Raw genomic sequence first — 27,502 nt, 5'->3', positions numbered from 1 at the left:
TTTGAAAGTCTTCTGATTTGCATTGTCCATTGCTCAGCAGGGCCTATTGGTTGTTACAGTTTAGGGCTATCTAGCAGCCATGTCTTCTTAGTCCTCAATCTGTCATTCCTCTTCCGCATCCAACCAAAAAGGAGGAACATCTTTATTGGCTGAATCCCAGGCAGGCTGTTTCCTTTTACATCCACTGCACATGACTGGATAGACTTTTTAGCCCTGCTTTTTACGGGCGTTGCTGTAGCTAAAATGTTTAATATGGTGACTACATGCACTATTGCACATTGGGTCATTCTTTATATCAGGATTTTCTCTTCCCTGGCCTTTCATGCTCATTTTGTCAGTCCCATGGCTGCTTCTACGGCTCTCTTCAGATGCCTCCTTGTTGCTGACGTCTGCCAGAAAGCTGCATTGTCATCCTTGTATCTTTTGCTAAGCACTCCTGCCTCACAACCAAGGAATTACATGAAAAAGAGGGAGTTTGGTCCATATAAATAGAAGATGATTTAAGTACAAAGATGCAATGCACAATGTCTTCGGCACCCAGTAATGGGTATTTAGCCCAAGATTTGCTGCATCCAAGGAGATATCCTCGGTTAAATGGCACTGCTAAATCTCACCTCAAAGGGAAGTACTGTTTTGGCACTTATTCTGTGGGAAGATGTATCCTTCAGAAGAAAAAGTTACTTATCTTCTGGAAAAATATTTCTGGTGAATACATAGTCTTCCTCACATTTCTCACCACTCTCCCTCTTCCCTATTGATCTAGTGCCATGATTGAGATCCTTAGGTATACAAATATGTTATGGGTTGTGTTTGTCGCTGTTGTGGCTCTCTCTGTTCCTCTCCATACACCTCAATGGGGTGCAGAATGAACCATTACTTACCAGTAAACTTCATTACACCGATTAAGGTCCTCCTCGTCCCATTCATTACAGTATGAGGCAGTCTCACCTCCTGACAGGCACCATAACATGCTAGTATTTTTATTTTTTTAACTTAGTAAAGGGCTCTCCATATGCCTCCTAGTTACAAGACCAGGCAAAACAACAGGGTAGGGTGAGGGAGGGGAAATGACTGGGATGAGGGGGACCTTAATTGGGGTAATGAAGTTTACCGGTAAGTAATAAATCATTACCTCCTCATACGACCTCCTTGTCTCAGTCATTACAGTATGAGGACTGCTGCCCTTACAACACCAACAGCAAAACTATCCATCAAAGCATGTAACACAACTAGTCGATAGTGCTTGATAAAAGTGCGATGTGACTGCCAGGTGGCAGCCCTACCAATTTCCCGAACAGAACCCCCTACAGCCTCAGCCCATGAAGCTGAAACGTATCTGTTAGAACATCCCTAAACCTGAACTGGGGGATCCAAACCCAAGGATTTAAGGGACTGACAAATTGCCTACCTCACCAGCCTAATGAGCGTGGAGGTAGTAACCTTTTCCCCCCTATAAGTCACACCAAAAGAGACAGAGCCGGAGAAAGGCGAAACTCCTTAGTACGCTGCAATTAGATCTATAGAGACCTGCGAACATCCAAAGAGAAGGGGATCTGTTCATCACCACTACAAGGAAATTCAGGAAGAATAACCTCCTGTTGCAAATGGGATTGTGAGAAAACGTTTGGATCAAAGAACGGACCAACCGCAGAATCACTTTATCAGGATACAGTTGGAGATGGGGCAATACATCAATAAAGCACCCAAATCCCCCAGCGTTTGAGCCTAGGTAATGGCAAGAAGAAGAATCAATCAATCAATCAGGTACTTGTTAAGCGCAACTACTCACCCGTAAGGGTCTCAAGGCGCTGGGGAGGAGGGCGGGGTGCAGGTTCCAGTCCATCAAGGAGAAGGTCTGTCGAAGAGCCAAGTTTTGAGTTTTCTCATGAAGCTGGTGAGTGATGTAGTCTGTCTGAGGTGGAGCGGTACGGCGTTCCATGCTCTGGCCACAAGGAAGGAGAAGGAGCAGCCTCCCGATCTGGTCTTTCTGGCACGGGGGACCAAGGCGTAGGAGAGCTGGGCTGATTGTAGGGTCCTTTGGGGTACGTGGAAAGCGAGTCGGCTGTTCAGGTATGCTGGTCCGGCGTTGTGGAGGGCTTTGTGTGCATGGGTGAGGATCTTGAACGTGATTCTAGCCTCGATGGGGAGCCAGTGCAGTGTGCACAGGTGCTGGGAGATATGGCAGTGTCTTGGCAGGTAGAGGACCAGTCTTGCGGCGGCGTTCTGGATGTTTCGTAGCTTGCGGGTGAGGTTTTTTGTTTATTCCGGCATAGAGTGCGTTGCCGTAATCGAGTCTGCTGGTGACGAGGGCGTGAGTGACTGTCTTTTTGCACTCAAGGGGGATCCATTTGAAGGTCGTACGTAGTAGTCGGAGGGTGTGGAAGCAGGAGGATGCGACAGAGTTGACCTGGCGGTCCATTTTGAGCTCGGAGTCCAGGATGATTCCGAGGTTGCGTGCGTGGTCTGTGGGGGTGGGCGGGCTTCCAGATGTTGTCCCAGGCGTCGGGGTGTGGGCCCATGATGAGTACCTCTGTTTTGTCTGTGTTGAGTTGTATGCAGCTGCTTTTCATCCATTTGGCAACTGCTTCCATGCCTTCTTGAAAGTTGTGTTTGGCTGTGTTGGGTTCGTTGGATAGGGAGAGGATGAGTTGGGTGTCTTCTGCGTAGGAAGCAATGTTGAGTATGTGGGTCCTGACGATTGGGGCGAACGGCGACATGTAGACATTGAAGATGGTGGGGCTGAGGGAGGATCCCTGGGGGACTTTGCAGGTGGTTGGTGTAGGGTCCGAGAGGAAAGGAGGGAGTCTGACCCGCTGCGTTCTACCGGAGAGGAATGAGTGGATCCAGTCGAGGGCCTTGTCCCGGATCCCTGCTTTGTGAAGTCTGCGTGTTAGGGTGCGGTGAGAGACTGTGTCGAAGGCAGCTGAGAGGTCGAGGAGGATGAGGGCTACTGTTTGCTCTGTCCAGGAGGGATTGGATGTCGTCCATAGCGGCGAGGAAAGTGGTTTCTTTACTGTGGTTTTTTTTTAAGCCGGATTGGGAGGAGTCGAGGATGTTGTTTTCTTTGATGAAGGTGGTGAGTTGGCTGTTGACGGCTTTCTCTATGACTTTCGCTGGGAACGGGAGCATGGAGATGGGTCTGTAATTTTTTAGGTCGGTAGGGTCTGCCGAGGGTTTCTTTAGGAGGGGGTTGATCTTGGTGTGTTTCCAGTCGTCGGGGAAGGAGGTGTTCGCCAGGGAGCGGTTGATGGTGTGTCGAAGCATGGGTGCGATGGTGTCGGCAGCTCTGTTGAAAATGTGGTGGGGGCAGGGTTCTGTGGGGGCCCTGGAGTGGATTGACTTCATCGTCTGACAACCACATCAAATCAGCTTTAAGAAAAGTTTAAAAAAGGGGCAGTTGGAGAGCCTGAAGAACAGTAGGCAAGTCCCAGGTAGGAATAATTACTGGTGACACCTCACAACGGAGCTGAAAGCTCCTTAACAGACGCACCACCAAAGGAGTCGTGCCTTCCAGATCATTCCCAGATCCTGGACAAGCTCTAATAGCAATAGTTCTCTTAGAAAACATCTCAAGACTCTGAACTGGATCCCCGGTTACATGATCAGCCCTGTGAGGAGCACACCACTTCACAAAGGAGCCCCAGTTTTTATTACAGGACTTAAGAGTAGAATCTTTACAGGACTTCTGAATATCCACTGCCAACAGAGAAGAGCACCCCATTGTTTCCAGTGCTAAGTGCTCAAGTGTTAAGCTGTCAATTTCAGTTGACGGAGACCGGCAATGACAGAACTGGAAATTGAAGTGGGGATGGAATCACTGGCAACCTGACGAAGTTGACCTCAATCAAGTGAAGCATCAGAGGGAACCACAGGTGACAAGGCCAAAATGGGGCTATCAAAATGACCAATACCCACTCCACCCGAATCTTCTGCTGCACCGTAGGGAGGAGGGGAATGGAGGAAACAAACACAGAAGACCTGAGGGCCAAGGGATCGAAAGGGCATCCACTGCCAAGGCCTGTGGACAAACCATCTCTGAGCAGAACCTCAGAAGGAGGGCATTGTGGGGAGAGGCAAAAAATGCGATCCATGGATCCCCAAACAGGAAACAAATGTCCCTGAAGAGGTGCCTCAACAGATTGTAAAAGACGGAGAAGGGAAGATTGCTGCTCAAACTGTAGACATGATAATTGAGCTGACCGTGAATATAAACGTCTCACATGGCTATGAGATGGGGATCCCTCATGAACAAATGAGGAAGGCTGGATGATTGAGACGAACGCTCCACGTATATCCCTGGCAATTCAAAGAGCACTGCGCCACATGATTGTCTGTACAAATCAGCAGATTTGCACCCAGCAACTGGGTCTGACACTCCTGAACTACTTCCCAAATTGCATCCAACTCCTGCCAATTTGAGAAACAAACCCTGTCCCTCTGAAACCACTGACCCTTTGCTTCCAGTGTCCCCATAGTGACCCCACAGACTGGCATCTGTTGTCAATAACAACAGAGGAGGAAGCTGAAAACTGACATCTTTCTCCAAATGTGTGGAAGCCAACCAAAATCCTTAATCAGAGCAGGAGAAAGGGGAGCATGGAAGCCGAATCTGCAAGGGAGGGATTCCAGTGGGACAACAGATGATTGATGGGAGGTTTTAGATGCAGACAAGCCCAAGGAACAACTTCAGTGCTGGACGCCATCAGGCCCTGGACTCCCAACCAACTCCTGGCTGGTACAGGCTGCTAGGACAAGAGAATCATCAGGAGTCTTTGCAGAGTCTCTCTCCGAGCTGAAAGTAGAACAGTTGCCACCTTTTGAGTATTGAAAATCGTTCCGATAAACAGCAACCGCTAAACTGGTGCCAGTTGAGATTTCGCAAAGTTCAGTTGGAATCCCAATTGCTGAAGTAGTTCAATCATTGGCCCCACAGCCAACAGAGCCTTAGGAAGAGAGGAAGCACAGATTAAATAATTGTCACGGTATGGAACCACTGAGAACCTCCAAAGCTACAAAACACCCACCGTTTGAGCCAATACCTTGGTGAAGGTTCGAGGAGTAGTCGACATGCTGAATGGTAACACTTGGAACTAAAATTAATGTTGTTCACCGCAAATCTCAGAAACCTCTGGCTTTCTGCATGGATAGGGATGTGAAAGTAAGCGTCCTCTAACTCCAATGTTGCCAAAAATCACCCTTCTGGAAAAGCGGAATGATGGTCTGCAAAGTGTTCATCCGAAACAGCTCCACTTTCACCAACTTGTTTAGATTCTTCAAATCCAAGATGAACTGGACGGAAACATCTGGCTTGTGGACTAAGAAAAGAATAGTGCAGAGGCCCAGACCCTTTTCTGTAAGCGGCACTCTGATGATTACCTTGATGAGCAGTTTCTCTACTCCTGACAACATAGCATCTCGTTTTTGTGTGTCCTTAGACAATGGAGTAGCCCGAAAATGGCCCACTGGAGGAAGTCTGAAAAAGGGAATTTAATAACCTTGGCAAATGATTGAGAGAACCCACTTGTCCAGTATCACCTGGGGCCACTGATCCAGGAAAAACTGAAGTCCTGCCCCGACACTGGGATAGTAATTGTTTACTTGTACTTTGGGTCTGTTGATTCTGAAGTCAGGATTTATTGGCTAACATGGCTCCCCAACCACGAGCCCTGCCCGGCCTTGAAAGGTATGTGACGAGGCTAACATTGCCTGGAAATTCTGTTTGTGAAAGAAAGAATTTTTCTTTTGGACTGACTGAAAAGGTTTTTATATTTTCTTTTCCTCAGCTGATCTCCGTATCATAGTGTTCAAATTGTCCATAAACAACTTAGGACCTTCAAATGGTAATTTATGTATCTAACATTTTTGTGCAGATTCAAGATGCAATGGTTTAGTCCACAGGGACCTGCGCACCGCCACAGCAGCCCCTGAAGAGGACGAAAAAGCACACAGATTATCTGATGTGACATCCAATTGGAATTGGGCCAAAACCTCCATATGAGCCACAACAGGTGTTGGGTCCCCCTGTTCCTGTCGGCAAACAAATAATCTTTCAAAGTCCTTAATGTGAACCTTCAAGGCATATGCTGAATAAGTACTGGCCCTTATTCCAAAATTAAAGGTCTGCATAGGCCCTCTGTAGAGCTGGCTCAACCTTTCCAACAGGATCTGAAAGAGTGCCCCCTCAGATGACAAGAAGAGGACGCCGTAGAAAATAAAATGGAGTTGATCTTTGGAATCTGCAGATATTGATTCTCAAATTGAGCCAAGAGATATAGTTTGCTCAAAAAACATCCTTCCATTCCTTAGCAAGGATCTCCTTAATAAAGTCATGCATGGCCAAATCGTCCACAACAGAAGAACTGTACTGGGAATAAAACTAATCATCCTCAAGGGTTTTTGGTTCAAAACCAAAGACCTTGCGAATGTGTGCCTGCATATCCGAAAAAACCTTTCCTTGCACATATTTGCTCTTAGGTGAATTGTCCATATCCTCATTGACCTCACCCTTCTGCTTTTTTGCTTGTGGTTCATTCAAAGCAATCTGACCGCATTATTAATGAGAATCTGTAAATCTGCAACAAATCATCGTCCTCCAAGTTTTGACATGCTTTCTCCTTGTAGCAGATTTCCCAGGAGGAACAGTAGACTTGTCCCTAGGTTCCATACCGGCAAACCAAAGCAGGAAGTAAGAGGTGCTCGAGCACCACTTCCTATTCCTACCCGTTTCCAAGCAACCCAGTATCACAAAAAATGAGACTTGGAATGTTTAAAAACTGGCTGCCTCCTCCCCAACAGCTGCGCACCCCACGAGACACAGCCGCGGGGTCCAAGTACTGCAGCAACACCTACTTGCTCGGCATGCCTGCCGAACGCTTGTGACCCTCCCTGCCCTAGTCAAGCCCATGCACGTGAAGCGCTGAAGCATGCATTGCAGAAACATATCACGGTAAGGGTATGCGGCATAACAGAATATTTAAAATACAAAAACAAAGCAAAAACACAAAGTAGAACTAGCTCGTTCTCTTACCTGTTGTTGGACAGGAAATCAAGCAGGCATGGAGGCAAGCAGGCATTGCCTTCATTTAGTAACAATATTTTAAAAAACTAGCGTGTTAGGGTGCATGTCAGTAAGTGGGACTCCCTCATACTGTAATGACTGGAGCAAGGAGATCCTTTGAGGGGGTGATGACTATAAGGAACTGACGCCGGCTGGCAACTAATATATCAGAGTGACGTGACTTGTGGAGTTGCGGCTAGAGCCATGTGACACCACCTGACAGTGCTAGGGTGTAATTGCAGGGGTAAAAGTTTTCTGATCAATTTGAAACCTGGAAGAAATATTCATAAGGTGATGAATCTGTTGGAAAATTATGTATCCAGTAGAAACATTTTTACCAGATGTGAGTAACAGTTTCTTTATGTTTGCTGTTAATGAAAAGATTTACCCTTCTTCGACTGTGTATTGTTATTTTGGAGTGCATGTTTTTCATGATGTTTTCCATGCCTTTTCCAATAAATGTGTAGCAAAGTAACACCATTGGCTCTAAATACAAAATAACAGCACCTTAATATACCGTTTTGTTTTTGATTGTTTTATTCAGGCTTTTACAGTTGTAACAATTTTTAATTCCATGACATCTGCTCTCAAAATAATACCAATGGCAGTAAAAGCAGCCTCAGAAGCGTCTGTATCTGTCACTCGATTTCAGGTAAATTAATTTTGCACCATAAATTTCTGTATTAAGGTGGTTTAAAATTTCAGGTATCTCAGCCTTTGATGTGCTTGTCTTGGACTTGAGAAAAGTATATTTTCCATATTGTCCTTTGAGAGAAAACTAACCATTTTACTTATTTCTCAGCACCCCAATTCCCTTGGAGGGGAATGCAAACGCTATGACATTATTTTATTAAATAAATAACACATCTTGTGATCTGTTCTTAACCTCCTATTCTTGTTTCCATTGATACGTTATTCTTCTTCTTGTGCTTGACATGCTTTTTTTTGTCCGTGTATCTTCTGCCAGGCATGTACTTCACTCTCTCACATGGACACACAGTTTATAATTCACAAAGTCAATTACAGCAGTAATACTACATTTTTTGCCAAAAATTGCCTTTTTTTAGGTCGAGCCTACAGCGCGCATGCGTTGTCTGCAAGACCCGCTGTCATTAATAATGCCACTCTATTCCCACCTATCTATTCCTACCATTGCTTCAAATGGTGTTTTTTAGTTTGCGACTACAGTGGGCATGCAAGACCTGCTGTCATCAATAATGCCACTCTATTCCCACCTGCTACATACCATTGGTTCAACTCCTGCGTCGCTCTTCTTTTCTGCCTCCTGACAGGTGCAGGCAGTGAAACGCCACTTCCGTTGTTCAGCAGATGAGCACCATCTAAGTACAGTGTTGTTACCCTTGCTGTGCTTTTCTTTTGTTTTAACAGAACTAGTTATTTATTTTTAATTGTAGCCTTCTGCCCATTGTTTGCAGCATGTTATTGCACACATCATTGCCAAGGCACTAAAAAACAGCAACAAAACAGATGTTCTCTTCAGCTGTGATTTGCAACAAAACAAATTTTCCTCTCACCTTTGACGTTCAACTGGACATTTTTTTAGGCTATGGTAATATTTTATCTCCCTAGAGGTCGGTTTTTAGCACTATTTGGCCTAGCTCCTAATGATAAAATCCTAAAATCTCTCTGACGTTGTGCCTGACTCAAAATATGTGTGGTGCCTTTTAAAACCATGTTTGGTGTTATAATGGGTACTTACTCATCGTGAGTACTTTACCTGATGCTTAAGTGGCAAATTAAACACGCAAAAGGTGTTTCGTGTCAAAAATTGATCCTTGCAGAGAGCTAAAATTACTTTATGCCGCTTCTCTTATAATGTATGCAAAGAAGCCGTGTCTGGGGCTGAACAACGCGAAAAACATGAGTTTTGGTGCACAGCCAGATCTATTAAACTTGTGTGATCAGATTTTGCACCAAATCCATGTGTCAAGTGAAACGAGCGGCAAGCAAGACATCAAAGTACATAGCCTGATATGCTTATAGGCAACTTGCATGCTATAACTTAAAACATACATTTTACGTGTATGACTACTTTGCTATTATCTGCACATTGGAATTTATACTGAAGGGTGCACTTCGCATTTCAAATCATACACTCATTGATTGTGCAGCCGATGGCTATAACTTCAAAGGAAATGTATTTGATGCCTGATGTCAACCTATAGAGTAGCCATTTGTGGCAAACGATTTTTGCTGCCCCACCTCGACTTCTGTTTCTGATTATGAAAGTTATGCTATGATATGTAGTGAGCCGTTTGCCAGTTAAGACAGGAGGCTAAACAGGGAACAATGTTTCAGTAATGTCTAAGACATAGCTGCCAAGGTTTCAGATTCCTATGCATGACATTTATATAATCTTTGCATAATTATGAGTGGCATTTCAACAACTATGAGTGACACTTTTTGTGCAAGCAAAATCATGCAATGAAGATGAGGGAAACATAAAAATATCAGAAATTACACCCATTTGAGGAACAAGAAACTCTAAGACGTTCTTAAAACAGGTGTAAAGCACCTTAAATGGAAGGGTACACACATAGCCTAGGGGTCACAACCTGGCCACAGACTGACATTTATTTCAGAAAGATACACTGAGCAGTTTAATAAAAATCAATTAGCTGATTACAGCAGGGCGTGAAGCGCTGCCTGTTATTTATTTTTGACCTGAGGCTGAGAATAAGTTGGATGGCTACACTAAGCCATTAACTTTAGGACACAAAATGGCATGAGTGGGGGGCAGGGCGAGCCTCAGGAGCCAAGGCTGACTGAGGTACAGATAGCCTAGGTCACAGCCCGGCAGTTGGCTGTATTATTTCAAAAAGACACTTTTTGAGACAGTTAGTAGTAATAATCATAAATAGCTGAGCGACCGATCTCCCTGGCTGGAGTCCGGCGGTGTGTCGCTAGCTCTATAACCTAAGAGTACTGGCACCAGTGTGTGTCATGGAGCAGACTGGAAGTGTAGTCTAAAAACAAATGACACAGAAGTGTTTAGTTGCAAACATACCGGCACACTCTCATGTACTTACTTAATCGTGAAGATGAATGACTTCTTGTGGCAGCTTAGCCGGCTGCCTGTGCTGCGGTGGCGAGCTGGGACCAGATATCGCACAGATGTTACTGATATCTGTGCCATGAAGTGAGACGCAAGCAGCATGCTCTTATATTGCTGCACAGGTTCGCCAGCATCCCAGGAGGCCACCTCACTCGAGTAAGCCACAGGTAGGCCTGAGGTCGTGAGTCGAGTCGCCGAGCGGGCAGGATCCCATCGTGCTGCTTTGAGCAGCTCTCAGGCTGTTGATAGGCAATTCATCCGCGGCTGGCGTTGCCTGGGCCCAGCTTTCCCGGGGTGGCATGGGTTGGTGGGAATAGATCCATTCCTCAAGATCCCTATTGCGACAGGGTCGGATAGCTCAAATCAGGCTTCCAGGCTGCTGCGCAATTCTGAATTATGGTGCCGCCTAAAATGCAGCCAAAGCGTATTGAAATGCCGCCTGCTCGCACCACGGGTGACTGTTGAGCTCAGCAGAACTGTCGGTCATGTGGCTCATTTCCCACCATAGCCAGTGTCTCTGCACTCACTAGTAGTCAAGCCATGGGCACTGACTCCTGTTTGGTCTTCAGAAGTTATGCAGGTGCCATCTCTGGCCCCAGGGTGTGTCTGACTACAGTCAAAACATTGTTCCAAGCAGAGTACAGCTGCAAGTAGATCTTGAGCCAGCTCTCTAGTCTGCCGGGAGCACTGCGCTATCCCAGACTGCAGCTCCGTCATACATTATAGCACTGCTCTGCTTGACAGCAGCGAAGGCTCTATCAGGGCGGATCCTCCGCTAATGTGGAGAAACGTCGCCTCACTGCTTTTAAGCAATGAGAAACATAAAATGACAATAACTTAGAAATATTTTCATTTTATGTTTCGTGTCCTGCTGCTTTGCGGCGGGCGGACTGGTCTGCTCTCCGAGCAGGGCAGGGGAGGAGTGGTTTGCCCACTACTAAAGTGCACAATGACTGTTTGGTCAGCCCTCTCGGGCAGTTCAAAACAGTCATGTGCACTTCCTTATTCTCCATCCAGAGAGCAGGAGCAGAGAAGACGCAGGACCCGGCCTCCAGGTAAGTTTAAATTGTTTTTATTTCCGATCCCTGACAACAGACATAAGTGTTGAGCAGATAGTCACAATAGCTATTGTGCACAGTATTGAAGCCTATCTTCTGAGAAATAGATTTTCTGCTAATTCTACTGGTATGGGTGGGAAAATGGATCAGGGTCTGTCTAGAAGTATTAAAGTTGGAGAGAATGCTGGAAGGATTGGGCCTCCCTTCCCTGTAGCTTTATTATATTGCTGCACAACTACAGCATGCAGCAAAGAGGTGTGATGAGGGCCTGAACTGGCAATCCGAACTCCTATTGGGCACAGTAAGGGATGGAACTCTGCCAATATACCTTATGACAAAGCCGCATCAGTTCCCAGGCATGTGGTGGATAGTCCGCCAGGTGGCCACAACCTGGGAGTTGGCAATTAAATGAGTACTAAAGTGCCCACCTGTCAGCAGATCCCTGCCAATTGAGTGGCTGCAGCCCTTCCGCATGATACTGGATAATATGTTTCTAGTAGCCTGGAGAGAATGCACATGCCTCACGCTGGATGATATGTACCCAGAAGCTATGTTACAGACATTTGAGGGGGCTCAGTAGACCTTTGGTATTGGGGCTGGGCAGTTCTTACAATTTGCAAAACTGTCCCATATGGACAGGGAGGTTTGGAAAGGCTTTCCAGCTACGCCAAATACCTCCCTTACCATGGAGGTGCTTTTGGAGAGTGGAAGGGGGAGGAAACTCATCTCACACATTGATGAAGCATTGATGGTTGATAGGCTCCGTAGGAGGCTGACTTAGTAAATGTGCTCACTTATGTAAGTGGAGCACCCTGCACTAATCCATTTAACCCTTATGGTGATTTTAGTGGTCTTAGACCACCATAGACAACCTTAAAAAGCTTTATCAGTGGTAGCTGTGGAGAGCGCCTTCAGGCTTAGTCTAGAAGGAGTGTGAAGCAGCTTGTTTTACCAGTATTAATCATAAGTGTAGGTTAAGTGAAATAGAACCACCCAATGAATTTATTATAGACACTCACTAACACATTGCAATATCTCCTCCCCAGAGAAATAGTCACAATACACACAATATTTCAGTAATAGAACACGTAAGTAACACAAATACACATGGGTCTCAAGAGGGAGACCAAACCATATACTAAGAAAGTGGAATGCGACCCTCCACCTAAGTTGAAACTGGACCCAGAAGATTTAGAAGAGCCATGGACCCAAGGAACCACCAAGGTAAGTACCTAGGAACCCCACCAAGGCCTTGTACATAGTGCAAAAACTATTGCGTGCTAAGTACGAGTCAATGGGGAAGTCGCGGTTGAAAAATTCAAGAAGAAAGACCCTTCCCAGAGGAACCCTGAAGAAACCCCGTGGAAGATGGAAGGTTGGATAGGTGCGAAGTGATGTCAGAAACCGCCGTAGACCACAATGGAGGACTTCAGTAAAGATGCTGCTGGCAAAGAAAGTGAAAGAGTCCAGTGGAATCCAAGGGTGTATTCAGGATGAGCGGTACCTGCAAGCAGAGGGGACAGAGTCTATGCCACTCAGGAGTGACCAGGAGGCATGGAAGATGAATGTCCACCGATGTGGGAAAATGCAGGAGATTTGACGGTGACCGTGGCGCTGTAGCTGTGCAGACCACACGATGCTGTAGAAGACTAGGAGCCGTTCACAAGCTGTCCCACGTCGGATGTCAAGAGCCAGGGGTTCGGTGTCCGGCAAAACACCAACAAGCCTTAGCAGTGGCAACAAAAGTAGCAGACGAAAAAGGTGCAGTGTTGGGATTAGCAGAGTCCAATAAACTCACCAAGTGCAGATAGGTCAGAGTAAGCTCCAAGCAAACAGGGGAGCCTACTGGAGTCAAAGAAGACCCTCAAGAGGACCCACAGCCTGGAGGCACAGAAGTCGCAGGAGGACCTCGAGCAGCTCACCAATGATGCAGGCCCACGGTGCAGAGGATGCGGTGAGGACGAAGATCTTGGTAGCAAGAGATTCTGGAGCTTTTTGGAGTTCGAAGATATCTTGAGAAGAGAGTCAACAAGCCATGGCAATGGCAAGTCAACGCAATGCACAGCAGTACTGCTCCGGCGGTGCCGACAATGGATACTGGCTTCGAACGTGCTGTGAAGACAGTACAGGCCTCAAAAGAGTTGCAGAACCCCCACCTGTGTTACTGAACCTTTCAGAGTCCGTGGTAGCTCAGGAACAGCAGACCGGTCTGCTTCGTTGCGGTGCCTGCAGATGCAGGGGAGTGACTCCTTCCACAGGCCTGGAGAAGAACCTATATGGCGCACAGGCACAGACGACACAGAAGACTGGCAGGACGACGAGGCCATGAGCAGCAATAGTCTTCCCGCTGCAGTCTCGGTTCCCAAAGCGAAGCCCAAAGTCGTCCATGGTGCCCAGACTGTTGAAGATGAAGTGGTTTTGGATCTGAATCTTATCCCACAACGAATCTAACGAACCACCCACAGGTATACGCTCTTAAGTACCCTAAAGAAAGGGTTGGGATATTTCAGGTATTCCTCCCAGAGGAGGGGCTCGACACTGGGGAGGGTACTCCCATGTCCTTTGTCCAGTTTTGCACCAGAGTGGGAGCCAACGGTGCCCTTAAAAGCAATCTAGTGGTGCTGGAAAGCGCCCACACCCTAGTCCAATACACTAAATCCTGTTGGGGAGGTGGTCACACCTCCCTGTGACAGGAAACCTATTGCCCTAGCTTCTCCTGCTTGAGCTTGGCTCAGCAGCAGGGGGGCACAATCGTGTCTGTGGACGGCAGCAGCCATAGCTTGCTGTCAAACTCTGGAAGACTGGTACCGGGAGCATGGAGGACTTCCCGGGGGAGCCCCACAATGCATAGAATCATACCTCCAGCACCCTTTACAGTGTTGGGGTATGATTCCAACATGTTTGTTACCAAACATACCAGGGTTCATCACAGCCAGTTTAGAGTTAGCCATTGCGTAATGACGCATGGCCACTCTATGGATCGTAATGGCTGATGCACTTACAACGCTTGGAGAATGGACTCCAGCATATGTAGGGATGTCTTGCTCATGCAGGGGCACCCTCACACTTTTAACCAAGCACCCTGCCTTTAGGATTGAGAGGTCTGCCTTAGGGGTGACCTGTAGGTTTTAAGTGTAGTGACCTCAGATATAAGAAAATGTATATCTGTTGTAAGTGGTGCTAACACCAACTTATGCAGGCTGCAGTGGCAGGCCTGTAGTCACAATTTGAGTGGTCTCCCATGGGTGGCATAATACATGCTTCAGCCCATTGGGGATCCCTGGTGTACCTATGCCCTGGGTACCTTTAGTACCATACACTAGGGACTTACAAGGGTACACCAGTAGCCAATATGGGGGGGGGGGTGCCTTGGTACTCACCAAGGTCCAATTTAGGGAGGAAGCACAGAGACTGGGGTCCTGATTATCAGGATCCCAGTCAGACTAGTCAGAAAAACAGAATGACACCTGCAAAAAGTGGGGGTAACCATGTAAGCAGATCCTACTTTCCTACATGCCCTCAGTAAAAATAAAAGCTAGTCAAGCTTTGGATGGGGACCATCTGGCCACCTGACAGATATGGATTGGGCAAGAACTTGCATGCCGGTGCAAGAGATTACCAGCAATGTAATATTCAAATTGACTCACTTTAACTATCTCTACTGCATATACCTGATGCCCACTGAGCTAGAGAAAATATACCACAATAGGAATTCAGCCTGTCATAGATGTGACTGGCAAGATTCAAGATTCTTGCATATTACATGATTGTGTAGCATATTCTGGGAGTACTTGGAGGACCTAGTGTCATGGCTTAAGAGGGGGATAGTTATTAGACTTGGTACAGCAAAACAGCACTGCTTGCTAAGTATTATACCTAAACCTAAGAAAGAAACAATACAACACAATTTTTCAACGCTTGGTCTACTTTTGGTCATGTGCTGCATGGCCAAGACAGGCCCCACAATCTTAAAATTGGGGAAAAATATGCTAGAATGGGCTGTTGCAAAAAATATGTCTGAAAGCCATAAGACATCAGGATGGACGAGAGGGCTGAAGAGGACCTGAGTAAGAGGGCATATATGATAGGTGAACTGACCGACTGTTAGAAGATGAAGATGAGTGAGGTATGCATAACTGAGTGCCATAATTTGATGCTTTGGTGTGTTGCGTGGGTTAATTTAAACCATTATCCCATTGTTGCACTTGCAAGGGGTTAATGGGAAGGGGCTTAAATACGTAATATGCAAGGTTATAAAAAGGAAGAGTGCATTGTATATATAAGGCTCACATAGGCAGGGAGTGTGGTACTACTGCACCTTCTTCACTAAAACCTATTGTACAGATGCTAATACTGCAGCAAATGAGCTGGGAAATGTATTTCTTTTGTATGTGAGCATATTATTGACAACTTCTGTTGCTGTTGTTTTGGATGGCTGAAATATAAAAAACTATGTTAAAAAAAGGATTGCGTCACTGGCAAACCTCTACAATCCACCACACGTTCCAGGAGCTCTAGCTTAAAAATGAGATCAGTAGCACGACCCACAACTCAAGTTAAAATGGAAATAATCCTTTTGTAATAATCATGGATTATTGAGCAGCCCCATACGATATGAAAGAAATCTTTTGTAAATGAACAGCACCTTAACAGGTTGAGTAGTGAATCTTGCACTTTTGTTATACCTTTTGAGGACTGTAATATATTCTGTGGTAATACAAATTGAATCATTCAGAGGCATGTGGAGATGGCCATCCCACAAGATGCCATCTTGGCCTTTCCCCACTCATCATCCTCTAGAGAGCCTAAATCTTCCTCCCATCAGGACCACAAATCCACCAAAGGGTCCATAAAGGTAATCACGAGGGAGCAGTATTTGTGACATGCTGCACCTACCCAACGTCTTTAATACTGTTTTAGCTTCAGGGAATTGAATGCATTTAGAGGTGTGAGGATCGTCTGGTGTTTCTCCAGGACGCACTTCACTGTGCTCTCTCCAGGGATTTCCTTTGTCCCCTCCAAAGGACACTGCTGCAAGAATTTCTTACATGTCTGCTTTCCCTCCCTGTGTGCCTACTGAGGTGCTATACTTTAGCAGGTGAAAGCCACTTGAGTCATAGGGAGAGAGTGAGGCAGGCACCCAAGCGCAAGGCATGAAACAGAGAAGAGTGGATCCTTTGAAGTGATCATGCTCCAAACAGAAGGCAGATCATCTCTGGGATCAAAACCCCACTTATTTATGATGGCTAGATCAGCTGCTCAATAATGGAAGTACTTTTCAGCCATACCCAATCCTCTATACTATAACCATTGGACATATTTAACCAGGGAGACTCTGAGTTGTTTACCTGCCCATTAAAGACACACAATAGGGATTAAGTAGTGCCAAAGAATCAGTCAGGAATTCCCTAAGGATTATTTTGTAGAACATAAAGAAGTCTTGGGAGTGCCACTATTTTAAACAGTGCCGCTCTACCAATAATAGAGAGATGTTGCCAATCTAACCTCAGCAGTCCCTCTCAGGCTTTTTTAGATGAAGGGTAGCAATTAGTTTACAACATAAATCGACATCCAAGGTAACATATATATAACCATATACTTGAAGCTTTGGATTTGGGCACACAGTTTTGACTGCCATTTAATTGTCAACTCTTCTTCTCATATCTGGACACTAATTGACTTGACCCATTTGATGACTCAGCCAAATGCATCCTCTAGAGGTCTAGTGTCTCCTTATTTCTCAGGTCTGTTGAATGCGGATAACACTTGAAAAGCATCATGTCATTGACAAACATTCCCACATTGGTTTCTGACATTATCAACACCATATGCCAATTTGTTTCTCTGGATGACTGTTTCTAGAAATGAAAGATACATTTCACAGCTTGGAAGAATGGTGACTCCAAGATAATATTCAACTGAGGAATGTGAAGGAAAGTATGAAAAATGGGGATCAGTTTGAAATATGGAACAGCCCTTTCTGAATCATGTTGCAACAAGAAGATTCCTTTGAGATTGACATTACAAGAATGCACTAGCCAGGCCAGCTGAGAGACAGAAGCGAAAGCCATGATTATTTCCTCCTAGGTGCCAAATGCATGCTGTGACCATTTCCTGACAGGCTTGGCTAGATTGATACAAAATAGGTCAAATGGGGAGATAAAGTGGATTGGTAATTTAAATCTGATCATTGAACCAGTTTTGGAGAGATACCCACAAGAGCTATGATGAAGATGCTAACAACAAAGTTGGAAATAGGAGACGGTTGCAGAGCTACCTACGTAACAGATAATATTTTCACATTTTCATGCATGCTTGTAACTCTTGTTTAAGAAATGGTCTTGCCCTGTGGTAAATATTTCATTACCGGTACTATTTTTTATGCGGTAAAGTCTAGTAAGAATAACTCAGTAAATATAAGAGGCAGAATCCGTGGTATTAGAGGTTCTAAAAGGCTTTATTCCTATACAAAGGAATACAATTCGAATTGCAGGCTTCTATTCCATCACCACGAAAGTTCAGGAAGGAAGGGCATACATTATTGACAGATAATCAGTTTTATAGAAAATACACTACAGTGAAACAGATGCAAGAGGCGTAACAGCTGATAATACAGATAAAATGTGCATACGTAACTAAAGAGGCGGACATATGGGTGTAATTTAATAAACGTCATCATACATGATGTCACAAGTGGGTGGATCCATAAGAGAATCCTGTAATGTCAGCAGAAATATTTGGCAGAGATGCGCGCGCAGCCGCATGACGTGTGATTGACGTGCAACTAGAGGGTGAAGGGGACTTGACATTTAGCTCTACATGTGGAGACAGAAGTCTGGGGGTCATGTCAACCTAATCCCAAATCATATCTAATATCCTATGTTTAAAGAACTGTGTTATCCAAAAGGAAAGGTTTCTAGGATAGAATCTATTCTATACTGACTGTTAGTGCGTGTACAAGCGTCTAAGTGTCTACATGAGATGCAAGGAGGTAGGAATATTCCATGGTAACAGGGGCTATGAATTACTTGTATGAGGACAGCGAGGCCTGGCCCTTTGCACGGTAGCTGGATGAATGTTTACCTAAACTACTAGACAGGAATGCATCGGATGAGGAGCGGAGCAGATAATCTTGAAGGTGAAATACAGTTTTTGGCAGGCAACAGGCTGGATCAGGCACCGTTAGCCGCGCAGGGAGTAGGACAAAGTTCATGGATACAGATGCAGGCTCAGACTGGAGCTTTCAGAGGCAGAAGGCAGGAAAAGGCTTGATGACAGAATTCTGGGCCTACTCGCCTGAATCTGTAAAATGTGGAAAGTGAACCACATAAAGTCGGTGGCCTTTCATACTTAGGAATGGAATATCTGACCCATTCATGGCGGATCTGAAAGAGGACATGTTGACGGTGGACGCACATATATTTGCGTCTTCAAAACTGGAACTGGAGGGAACATACATGTACTTATAGCATGCACATGGAGCCGTTGGGGTCTACGATAGGGGACATAACTGATCACAAAATTCATATTTCCTCATTCCCTCCTTGTCCCCTACGGACCCTCAGGAGATATCGATCTTCATCAATCCATCGATCTGTTCATATAGCATCATTTGTTCTTCTTTCTTCTTCCGGGATCTTGAACGAAAACTTGGATGTGGGATACACGATGTGGCACACAGACCACAAATCGCTGGCCCACATTGTAGACATAAGCAGCAACTGAATAGTATGAGAAAGCCAATACCTAGGAAGGATAGGATTCTCCATCCCCAGGCTGACAACACGCTCCAAAACCAACCGGACCAAGTCCAAGTGCCTGGACTCTGGTGTATCTGGCTTACAATCTTATGAAGGCGAGTTATGGCTTTATATACTGATGGTGAATTTTCTGGTATGAAAACGCAGCAACTTGATCCGATGACCCTACAAGCTCCGCCCCTATCGGCCAGGATGACGTCAAGGACAAGACGATTTTGAAGCACACCAATCCGCATAGCAGACTGCTCTTCTGTTAAATTGCCTAAGGCGGAAGTAGTCTCGTTCACTACTGCTTCAAGGGTTCTGGTTAATCTACGTATCAGCTTACTATTAGTAACTGTACCTATATAGGGAAAGAAACCTTTATTGAAATCTGTGTATTGTTCCCATGCTGTTTCAGTGTAATCAACAATTGGGAGATCTCTCTGCTGTCTATTGTGTACTAAATGGGTATTTCTATGATAATCAGGAGGAGCTAGGAAAACAGGTGGCAGAAGGAATGCTATGTAACAGGTACCATCCCAGTCTAGAGGTAGACGTATATATGCGGTCTGGCCACATATGAAGTAGGAATGACGGGAAGCTCTAAATGTAGACTTGCCTTGATCACTGAATTTTATTACAGTGGTGCATTTACTATGGCCCATGCGTATGGAACCATTCTTTCTTACACATAATTCCCCTTTTACTGGGAATACTGACATGGCGGGCAATATTGGTGTAGCTTCAGATTCAACGTTCAGGATCATGAGGTTAAGTGTAAAATTACCTAATCCATATACTTCATTTTCTAGATCAGTTCCTGTTCTTTTGGGAAGTCCCTCCTTGTTAGGGTAGCAGACTTTAAGCAAAACTAGGTTCAGGTTTCCCCATACCCAGTTGTCTTGATAAACTGCGGAATTTGAATCTAGGGAATTAATCAAACTAAACCATGCTCCACAGGAGCCATTGTGTGTGAACGGATAGGGAAAGAGGGGCAAAACTCCCTTATAGTTCTGATAGGGAGGGAGTCGGCCACATATCCAACAATTTGTGGCATTGCTGGTCTGATGGGAATGATGTAACATACTAATGAATGTGTTGTTGCGCAGCGCAAATCTATAAGACAACTCATGCGGAGGTAATTCGCTAAAAGAATGTTCTGCAGTTACATTGTAAGCACGCTTAAGGATAGGGTAATACATGTGCAATAGTATGCTGAAAATGATGATCAGAAGACTTAGAAAAAACAAAATTAATAATGTTACTGTGCAGTGACTACGAAGTGATTTACAATACGCATGCTTTTTAAGCTGCATCTGTTGATTTCTTTCTCTATTCTGGTCTAGAGGATACATGTCAGAGACAAATTCAACCGATTCACCTTGGAGAGGACTTAAACAATCAAATTGTCTGACTTGCTAGACCTTAACTTCAGTTTATAAAGTTCAGTGTTTGTTAATTCAGCCAAGGGGAGCTTTGAGTCTGTCTGTGAGGGAATGCAGGGCTGAGCGTTCACACTAGATGGTAGTCCATAAAATTTCTTGATATGACTCGAGTGCAACCACCCTTTACGTCCCTCAATCTTCACGGCTGTCCTTGTAGTTAGTAGAACAAGCTTCGGCGACTTCCACCTAGGCTCCAGTTGGGTCTTCCGGTCGAAATTCCGGACCAGAACCAGGTCACCAGGAACCACGTCATGGGGCTTCACCTCAGTATTATCGGGAAAAGCTGCAGCTACCTGTGAACGACAAGATTGTAGTGCAGACATCAAGGAAGCCAGGTAATCTGTCAGCATATTACAGTCAACATCAGTGATTTTGCGAGGTATAGGCGTCCCCCACATATTTGGTGGTCTACCGAAGATCACCTCGTACGGGGATAGCCCTGTTCGAGAATGTGCTACCATTCTCATGTAAAAGAGCGCAACTGGTAAGGCTACTATCCAATCGACACCTTTTTCTCTACATATTTTGGACAATCTAATTTTCAGAGTTTGATTATGGCGTTCCACGAGACCTGCTGCCTCGGGATGTCGGACACAGTGGAATTTCCATTGGTAGCCTAACAAAAGGGAAACGTGTTTCATTAGTTCGGATGAGAACGGCTGGCCGTTATCTGAGTAGACAACACGTGGTAAACCGTATCGTGGGAAGAATTCTCGAACTAACTGTTTGGCAGTAGTCGGGGCAGTGTAATCTGAAACCGGGTAGGCTTCTGTCCAACGGGAAAGAGCACAGACAACTACGAGAACATATTTGAATCCTCGACATCGTTCCATCTGGATATAATCCATCTGGAGGACTTCAAAAGCATGATCGGGAGGTTGAAATCCACCTTGCTCTACGGGGATGCTTTTACCTGGATTAAACTGACAACATATCATACAGGTACGTACTTTCTGTTTAGCTGCGGCTCGTAAATGTTTGTTAAACCAGATGTGTTGAATGCTGTCTAGCATAGCTTTTTCTCCTAGGTGCGCTGGACTATGTACAGTGTTAATGATGACTTGAACCATGGAGTCGGGAAGAAACCATATAGATTTTTCCTTCGTCATCCATCCTTGACCTGTTTGGATCCCTCCTAATTCAGTCCATTTCTTTATTTCTTCTGGTGTAGCATGTGTCTGTATGTCAATTACATCAAGGGCGGGATCCTTAACTGTCATGCAATGTGTTGGTATCGGAACTATTGTCTTTGTCGCGTCAGTTGTATGAGTCTGATTCTGAGCAGTCTGTTTAGCTGTTCTGTCAGCTAGGTCATTACCCTGAGAAATGATATCGGTAACTTTTGTATGGGCTTTGCATTTCATAATCGATATTTTAGTAGGCAGATGAATCGCGTCTAATAAAGCTTGAATGAGGGGTCCGTGTTGGATGTGGGCACCGTGAGAAGTTAAATAACCTCTCTCTCGCCACAGTACGCCGAAGTCATGGACGACTCCGAATGCATAACGTGAATCTGTGTATATGTTGACTTTCTTATTTTTGGCTTGAATACAGGCTTGTGTCAGAGCGATGAGCTCTGCTGCTTGAGCTGACAAAGTGTTAATACAATTTGTTTCAATGACGTCAGTGTCTGTTGTAACTGCGTAAGCGGCCACTAACTCTCCTGTACTTGTTCTCATGCATGACCCATCTACATACAATGTCAAGTCTGGATCTGACAAAGGGATATCTGTCAAGTCTTGTCTGGGTTTCGTCGTGATAGTAATGACTTCGACACAATCATGTGCCAATGGATCTGTTCCGCCTACTGGCAACAGTGTGGCAGGATTTAACGTATTACAACGTCTGATTTCTATGTGTGGCTGAAACAATGTTAATTCGTAACCCGTGAGTCTTGCTATAGTCAAGTGTTGTGTTTGTGTGCGGTTCAAGAGAACCTCTACTGCGTGTGGTACTTGTACTGTCAATTGATGTCCTAACACTATGGCATCGCTTTGTCTGATTGCTAAAGCTGTTGCTGCCACCGATTTCAGGCACGCAGGAAGAGCCTGAGCTACTGGATCTAATGTACTAGAGAAATAAGCACATGGTTTGTGTGATCCTGCTTGTTCCTGAGTGAATACTGACAAGGCAGTACCGTCGCGTTCTGTAACAAAGAGTGTAAACTGTTTACTGTAACATGGTGTTGCTAAAACAGGTGCTTGGCATAAAGCTTTCTTTAAGCTTTCAAAGGCGTGTGTATGTTCTTGAGTCCAAGGGAGGACAGTCGATGTGGCTGCCTCCTGTGTTGTCAACTGGATGAGTGGTTTTGCTAGAAATGCATATTGAGGGATCCACTGCCTACAGTATGAAGTGAGGCCTATAAAAGCCCGCACCTCCTTTTGTGTCTTGGGTGGTGACATGTTAGCAATTAACTGGATGCGGTCGGGTGTAAGCTGCCTTCCCTCCTTGGACAGCGAGTGCCCAAGGTAAACAACTCGCTGGACACAGAATTGCAGCTTAGAAGGGGACACCTTGTGCCCTGTGTCGGCCAGAAATTTTAAAACCGTCAGTGACGCTTTTTCACATTCAGGTTCGCTTCGGGCGGTGATCAGCAGATCATCGACATATTGAAGCAAGGCAGTGTTAACTGGCATGTGGATACTGTCAAGTTCTCGTTTCAGGGCTTGGCTATAGATGCTGGGGCTTTCTGTAAATCCTTGAGGTGCGCGTGTGAATTTAAAACTTCGTCCATTTAAACTGAATCCGAACAGATATTGACTTTCCGGATCTATTGGGACGCTAAAGAAAGCATTCTTGAGATCGATTACAGTGAAAAACGTTGCTTCTGAGTCAATAGCGGTGAGTAATGAAGAGATATCTGGGACCACAGGGTATTGTGGTACAATACATTTATTTAATTCGCGCAGATCAATAACTAATCGATATACTGGTGGTGCTTTTGGATCCGTTCTTTTAAGAATCGGAATTATCGGGGAATTACATACATTGGAGTCGGTTTCGACAACCACTCCTTGTGCAATGAGCTCGTCAATGATTTGCAGCAAAGCCACAACAGCATCTGGGGGTAACTTGTATTGTCGCATTCGTGGTAGTACTACTCCTGTTTTTAGTGTGACACGATATGGTGTAATATTCATGCAACCAACATCAGTGGGGCCTTGTGCCCATAAATGTGTAGGTAAATTCTGTAACCGGTGATCCATGTCTCTGGACACGTAGTGACCTTTAAAGTCACGTAAAAATAGTCGTACTCCTTCCGGAGAACAACATATTATGGCTCCTAGAGCTTTCAATGTTTTTATACCTAACAAGTTTTCTGGACATGATTTAGTAAGCAATAAATCTGTAGTACGTGTGAATGGACCGACCGTAAGTGGAAGAGGTTGTGTTACGTCATTAATTATAGGTTTTCCTGAGAATCCAAGGGAAATATTCCGTGAGCCTGAGAGGGGTGCCCCTGGAACTTCACTGCGTCTTATAGTTGTTCTGCTTGCCCCTGTGTCAAGTAAAAACTTTCTGTCTTCCCCTAATAGTTCACTATGTACATAAGGTCCCTCTTGGTCTACAGGAACCTCTATAAGGGGTAAGCCAACTTCCCTCTCTAGGCTATTTCATGTGTATCGCTGATAATCGGGATAATCTGCTTGTGCATACTGATACATCTGTTGTGTCGTTGCTTGTGATGCAGCAATAGGCTGCGTTTGTGGTGGTGCTACGGTCTGTTGTGGAGCTGCCTGTTGCGGAGCTAGCTGTTGTGGAGCTAACCTAGGTTGTGCATGCTGAGGGATTTGTTGTTGATTCTGATCCTGTCTAGGTGGACGTGGTCTCTCTTGGGTTCTACCTGTGGCAATATTATGTTTCAGGACTGGACAATCGTGTATATAATGACCTTGTTGTTTACAATAGTTGCATGTCCCTTTCGTTGGACCTGTGGAATCACCCTTTTGATGACCATCGGCTGGAACTGACTGTGCAACAAGCATTTTCATTTTTGTATCTTTCATACGTCTTTGTTCATGTTCTTGTTCTTCTCTAATTCTATTGTGGTGATATTGTAACATCTGTAACATCTGTGATGGGGTATTACCTTGCCAGGTACTTTCGAATTTCAATACTCTATTCTTGACTTGCAGCAGAGAATTTTCAACTAATTTTGTCACAAACAGATGTGGATATGATTCACTACTGGCTTTTATGCCACTATTTATACCAAAACATTTTTCAAATCGGGAATAGAAATCACTAGTGTCTTCATCTGGCTTTTGTTTACAGGCTGATATTGCACCCCAGTCTTCCTTTTTCGTAGTTAATAAACGTGGCAGTACCTGCACTAGTAATCCTGGTAGTGCTGTAGTCTTTTCCCCAAGCCCTGCTCCTGCAGCTCGGGCCCTTTCTTCGTTTTCTAATGCTATCCAATCTATCTTTTGGTCTCCCACCTCCCATTCCTTTTCTTTGAGTTTCTCATAAACACCGGCGGGTAATAGGACTTTTAATATTTTCATAATGTCGGGGTAGGTATACTCTCCCATGAGTAACATGTCTTTTATTTCACGGTGGAAACCTGCTGGATCCTTGTCATGGCTGGGTACTACTTTCTTCATTTCTAATAATTCCAATTTAGTTATAGGCGTGTACACAAACACGCGTGTAAAGTTATTACCGTCACCTCTGATTGGGTGTACTTCGCGTAACGGGTTCTGTCTATCTATGTGATACATTTTTCTTCCCATGATGGGAACTGGAACGTGTTCTGGGCATACGAAAGTTAAATATTGGTTTCGAAATTCTAGAATTTCTTTAATCAAATCAGTACCTGACCCTCTCCATTTATTCGTGAGTAATTCTGTCAATATGTCAGGTAAGGGTCCTGGATCGGAGTGTTGGCTTTTATATAATATAAGGAGGTGTTGAATCATGTATATACTAGCTAAACGCTGTTCGTATGGGTCAAGATTCAGAAACGTGTGTGCAAGTACATCATCATTGTATTCGGTGGGACTGTCAGCCCATTGTACTGTTGACCTGGCTAATTCTTGTTCGTCCATGGAATCAAGCATGTGGTACCCCCTGCGATCTCGGAGTAATTTATCAGCGGCTTGGAATAGGTGTTCAGGGGATCTTGTATTTAACATAGGGTTTGGAAAATGTCTATTACATTCTGGACGTATCGGACGTATCGGATCATTAAAGCCTCTAGTATTATTATGGGGTCTTCCTCTACCTACATAAGCTATCGTATCTAATTGTTCTGATTCTTGCTCCTCCTCTTCCTCTGATTCAACTCTGTCTGCTTCTCGTCTTTCTTTATGTATTCGTTCTACTTCCTTGCGGATCTTTCGATACATGGCGATTATACACGCCTGTCTATCATGTTTCTCTTCTGATATGTTCTGACCCCATTTGGCAAGTCTTTGCATGGTATCGTGATCTGCCCCAGGCCTGTCTTGATTCCTAATTACGCAATTTATGAAAAAACGTAGTAGTTGTCTTTGGACATCCACTTTCTGGTATTCCATAGCTTCGTTAATACTTTCTGAACCTCGCCCTGTTTGGACAAAGCGATATATATTGTCTAGGTGTTCAACCATTCCTGGTATCGTCATTAAATATAATGTAGCTCGTCGTATACGTAGTGATGATAAGAGCAATTTGTCCTGTCTACCTGGCACTGGATCGTATCTACAATCCACAAGCTGTTCTTTAAACATGTCGGATGTCGCTAATTGAGGTGTACGTTGGAGTGCTTAATCTCTAAGGGTCTGTTTATTTCGCGGTGGTGTGGCAAACATGTCTGTCGTACCTCCTGTAGCACCATCTGAGGTGCTAGGCACGAAAGGATTCGTTGGACGTAGGATAGAGATTGTAGATGCGGGAAAGACTGTAGAAACGGACGGACTTGTGGGAACTTGTGTAGGAGTTTGTAGTTGCGGGGATACAGACGGATGCTCTTGGTGTTGAACACCATCGGCAAGCGGTGTGGGTGGTATGGCATTAGCATACTCGGGAGCTACGTCATCTAAATAGGAGGAAAGAAAAACGTCCTTTGCTGTTTTGGGATGTGTTTTGGGATGTGCTTTTATCGGGAGCAATGGAGGAGTTAAGTCTTTTGGTATTTCCGGGGTAGCCTTAGGTAACCCTTCGGCCAGAAGAGGATACATACCATTCATAAGAGTGTTTCTTTGTCTATCTACCTGTTCTGATTTTACTCGGGTACCTTCCTCAAGTAATAGATTTTCTCGGGTTTTATTTGAATTCTCTCTACCTTTCTCTTCCTGTCTGAGCGCTTTTTCTGTACGTCTATATGATTCTTTACGCCATAATTCAATGGCATCTTTCTGTGACTGTCTGGCTTTCTTTTTCCATAATTCTTCTTCTACTCTCATGATGCAATCGGCATCCCAGGTCCCCGCTGCGGGCCATCTCTGACTTTCTGGCAAATCCTTGGTGTAGTCCACCCATAAATCAAGAAATAATACGGCATCTAGGCCATGCTTATGATACATAAAGTATCCTGGAGTGTCCCTAGGTGGGATGGGAACAGCTTCTTCGAGTACACCTTTTCTAGTTTTGATCTGTCTTAATTTCGAAAAGAGTGGCATTTTTAGACCTTATTACTAGAACACACTTTATACAAGGAACACAATAATGAACAGTCATTCACACCACAATATATAGAACGTATTAAAACATTTAACACTTAACAGTTTTAACGAACGATGATAACTAATAGAAAACTGGTTAATGACATAATACTGACACTAGATAATACTTATTTATATGCAAGACATACTAGATATACTGCTAAACAGTACAGATACACTGCTGAAACAGTGCAGACCGGATTTGTGTACCCAAACCCGTCTTGACCGGCACAGACTATGTGCACGTAAAATGCCTCCCCGGTAATGGTACTCACCGGGTAGCTCGGAACGGAAGGCCTCGGAACGGAACTGAAACTGGACCGGACTGGACTCGACTCGACTGGGCTCGGAACTTCGGAACCTGGTGGGCCTCTGTATACCTCGGATCTTGCTCTCTCAGCTAGGCTCTGGTCGGGTTACTTCGCACTTCTCACCGCCTCGTCTGGGTGTTGATCGCAGCCTCAGTCGCCTCCGCTTGGC

General features: G+C 44.8%; 1 protein-coding gene across 3 annotated transcripts in view; it reads left to right on the top strand.

Annotated features, from left to right (window-relative positions):
- LOC146805541 (ATP-binding cassette sub-family C member 5-like) overlaps window positions 1-27,502 on the top strand; it is a 1,766,780-nt gene that overhangs the window by 684,375 nt on the left and 1,054,903 nt on the right. For all 3 annotated transcript variants that reach the window (XM_085622799.1, XM_085622798.1, XM_085622800.1), the window contains one exon: window positions 7,602-7,709. In XM_085622799.1, coding sequence (XP_085478925.1) covers window positions 7,602-7,709 — 108 coding nt within the window. The remainder of the gene's footprint in view (window positions 1-7,601; window positions 7,710-27,502) is intronic.

Source organism: Triturus cristatus, chromosome 8, assembly GCF_964204655.1.
Source record: "Triturus cristatus chromosome 8, aTriCri1.1, whole genome shotgun sequence".
Lineage (NCBI taxonomy): Eukaryota > Metazoa > Chordata > Amphibia > Caudata > Salamandridae > Triturus > Triturus cristatus.
This window is presented reverse-complemented; position numbering and strand designations above follow the sequence as displayed.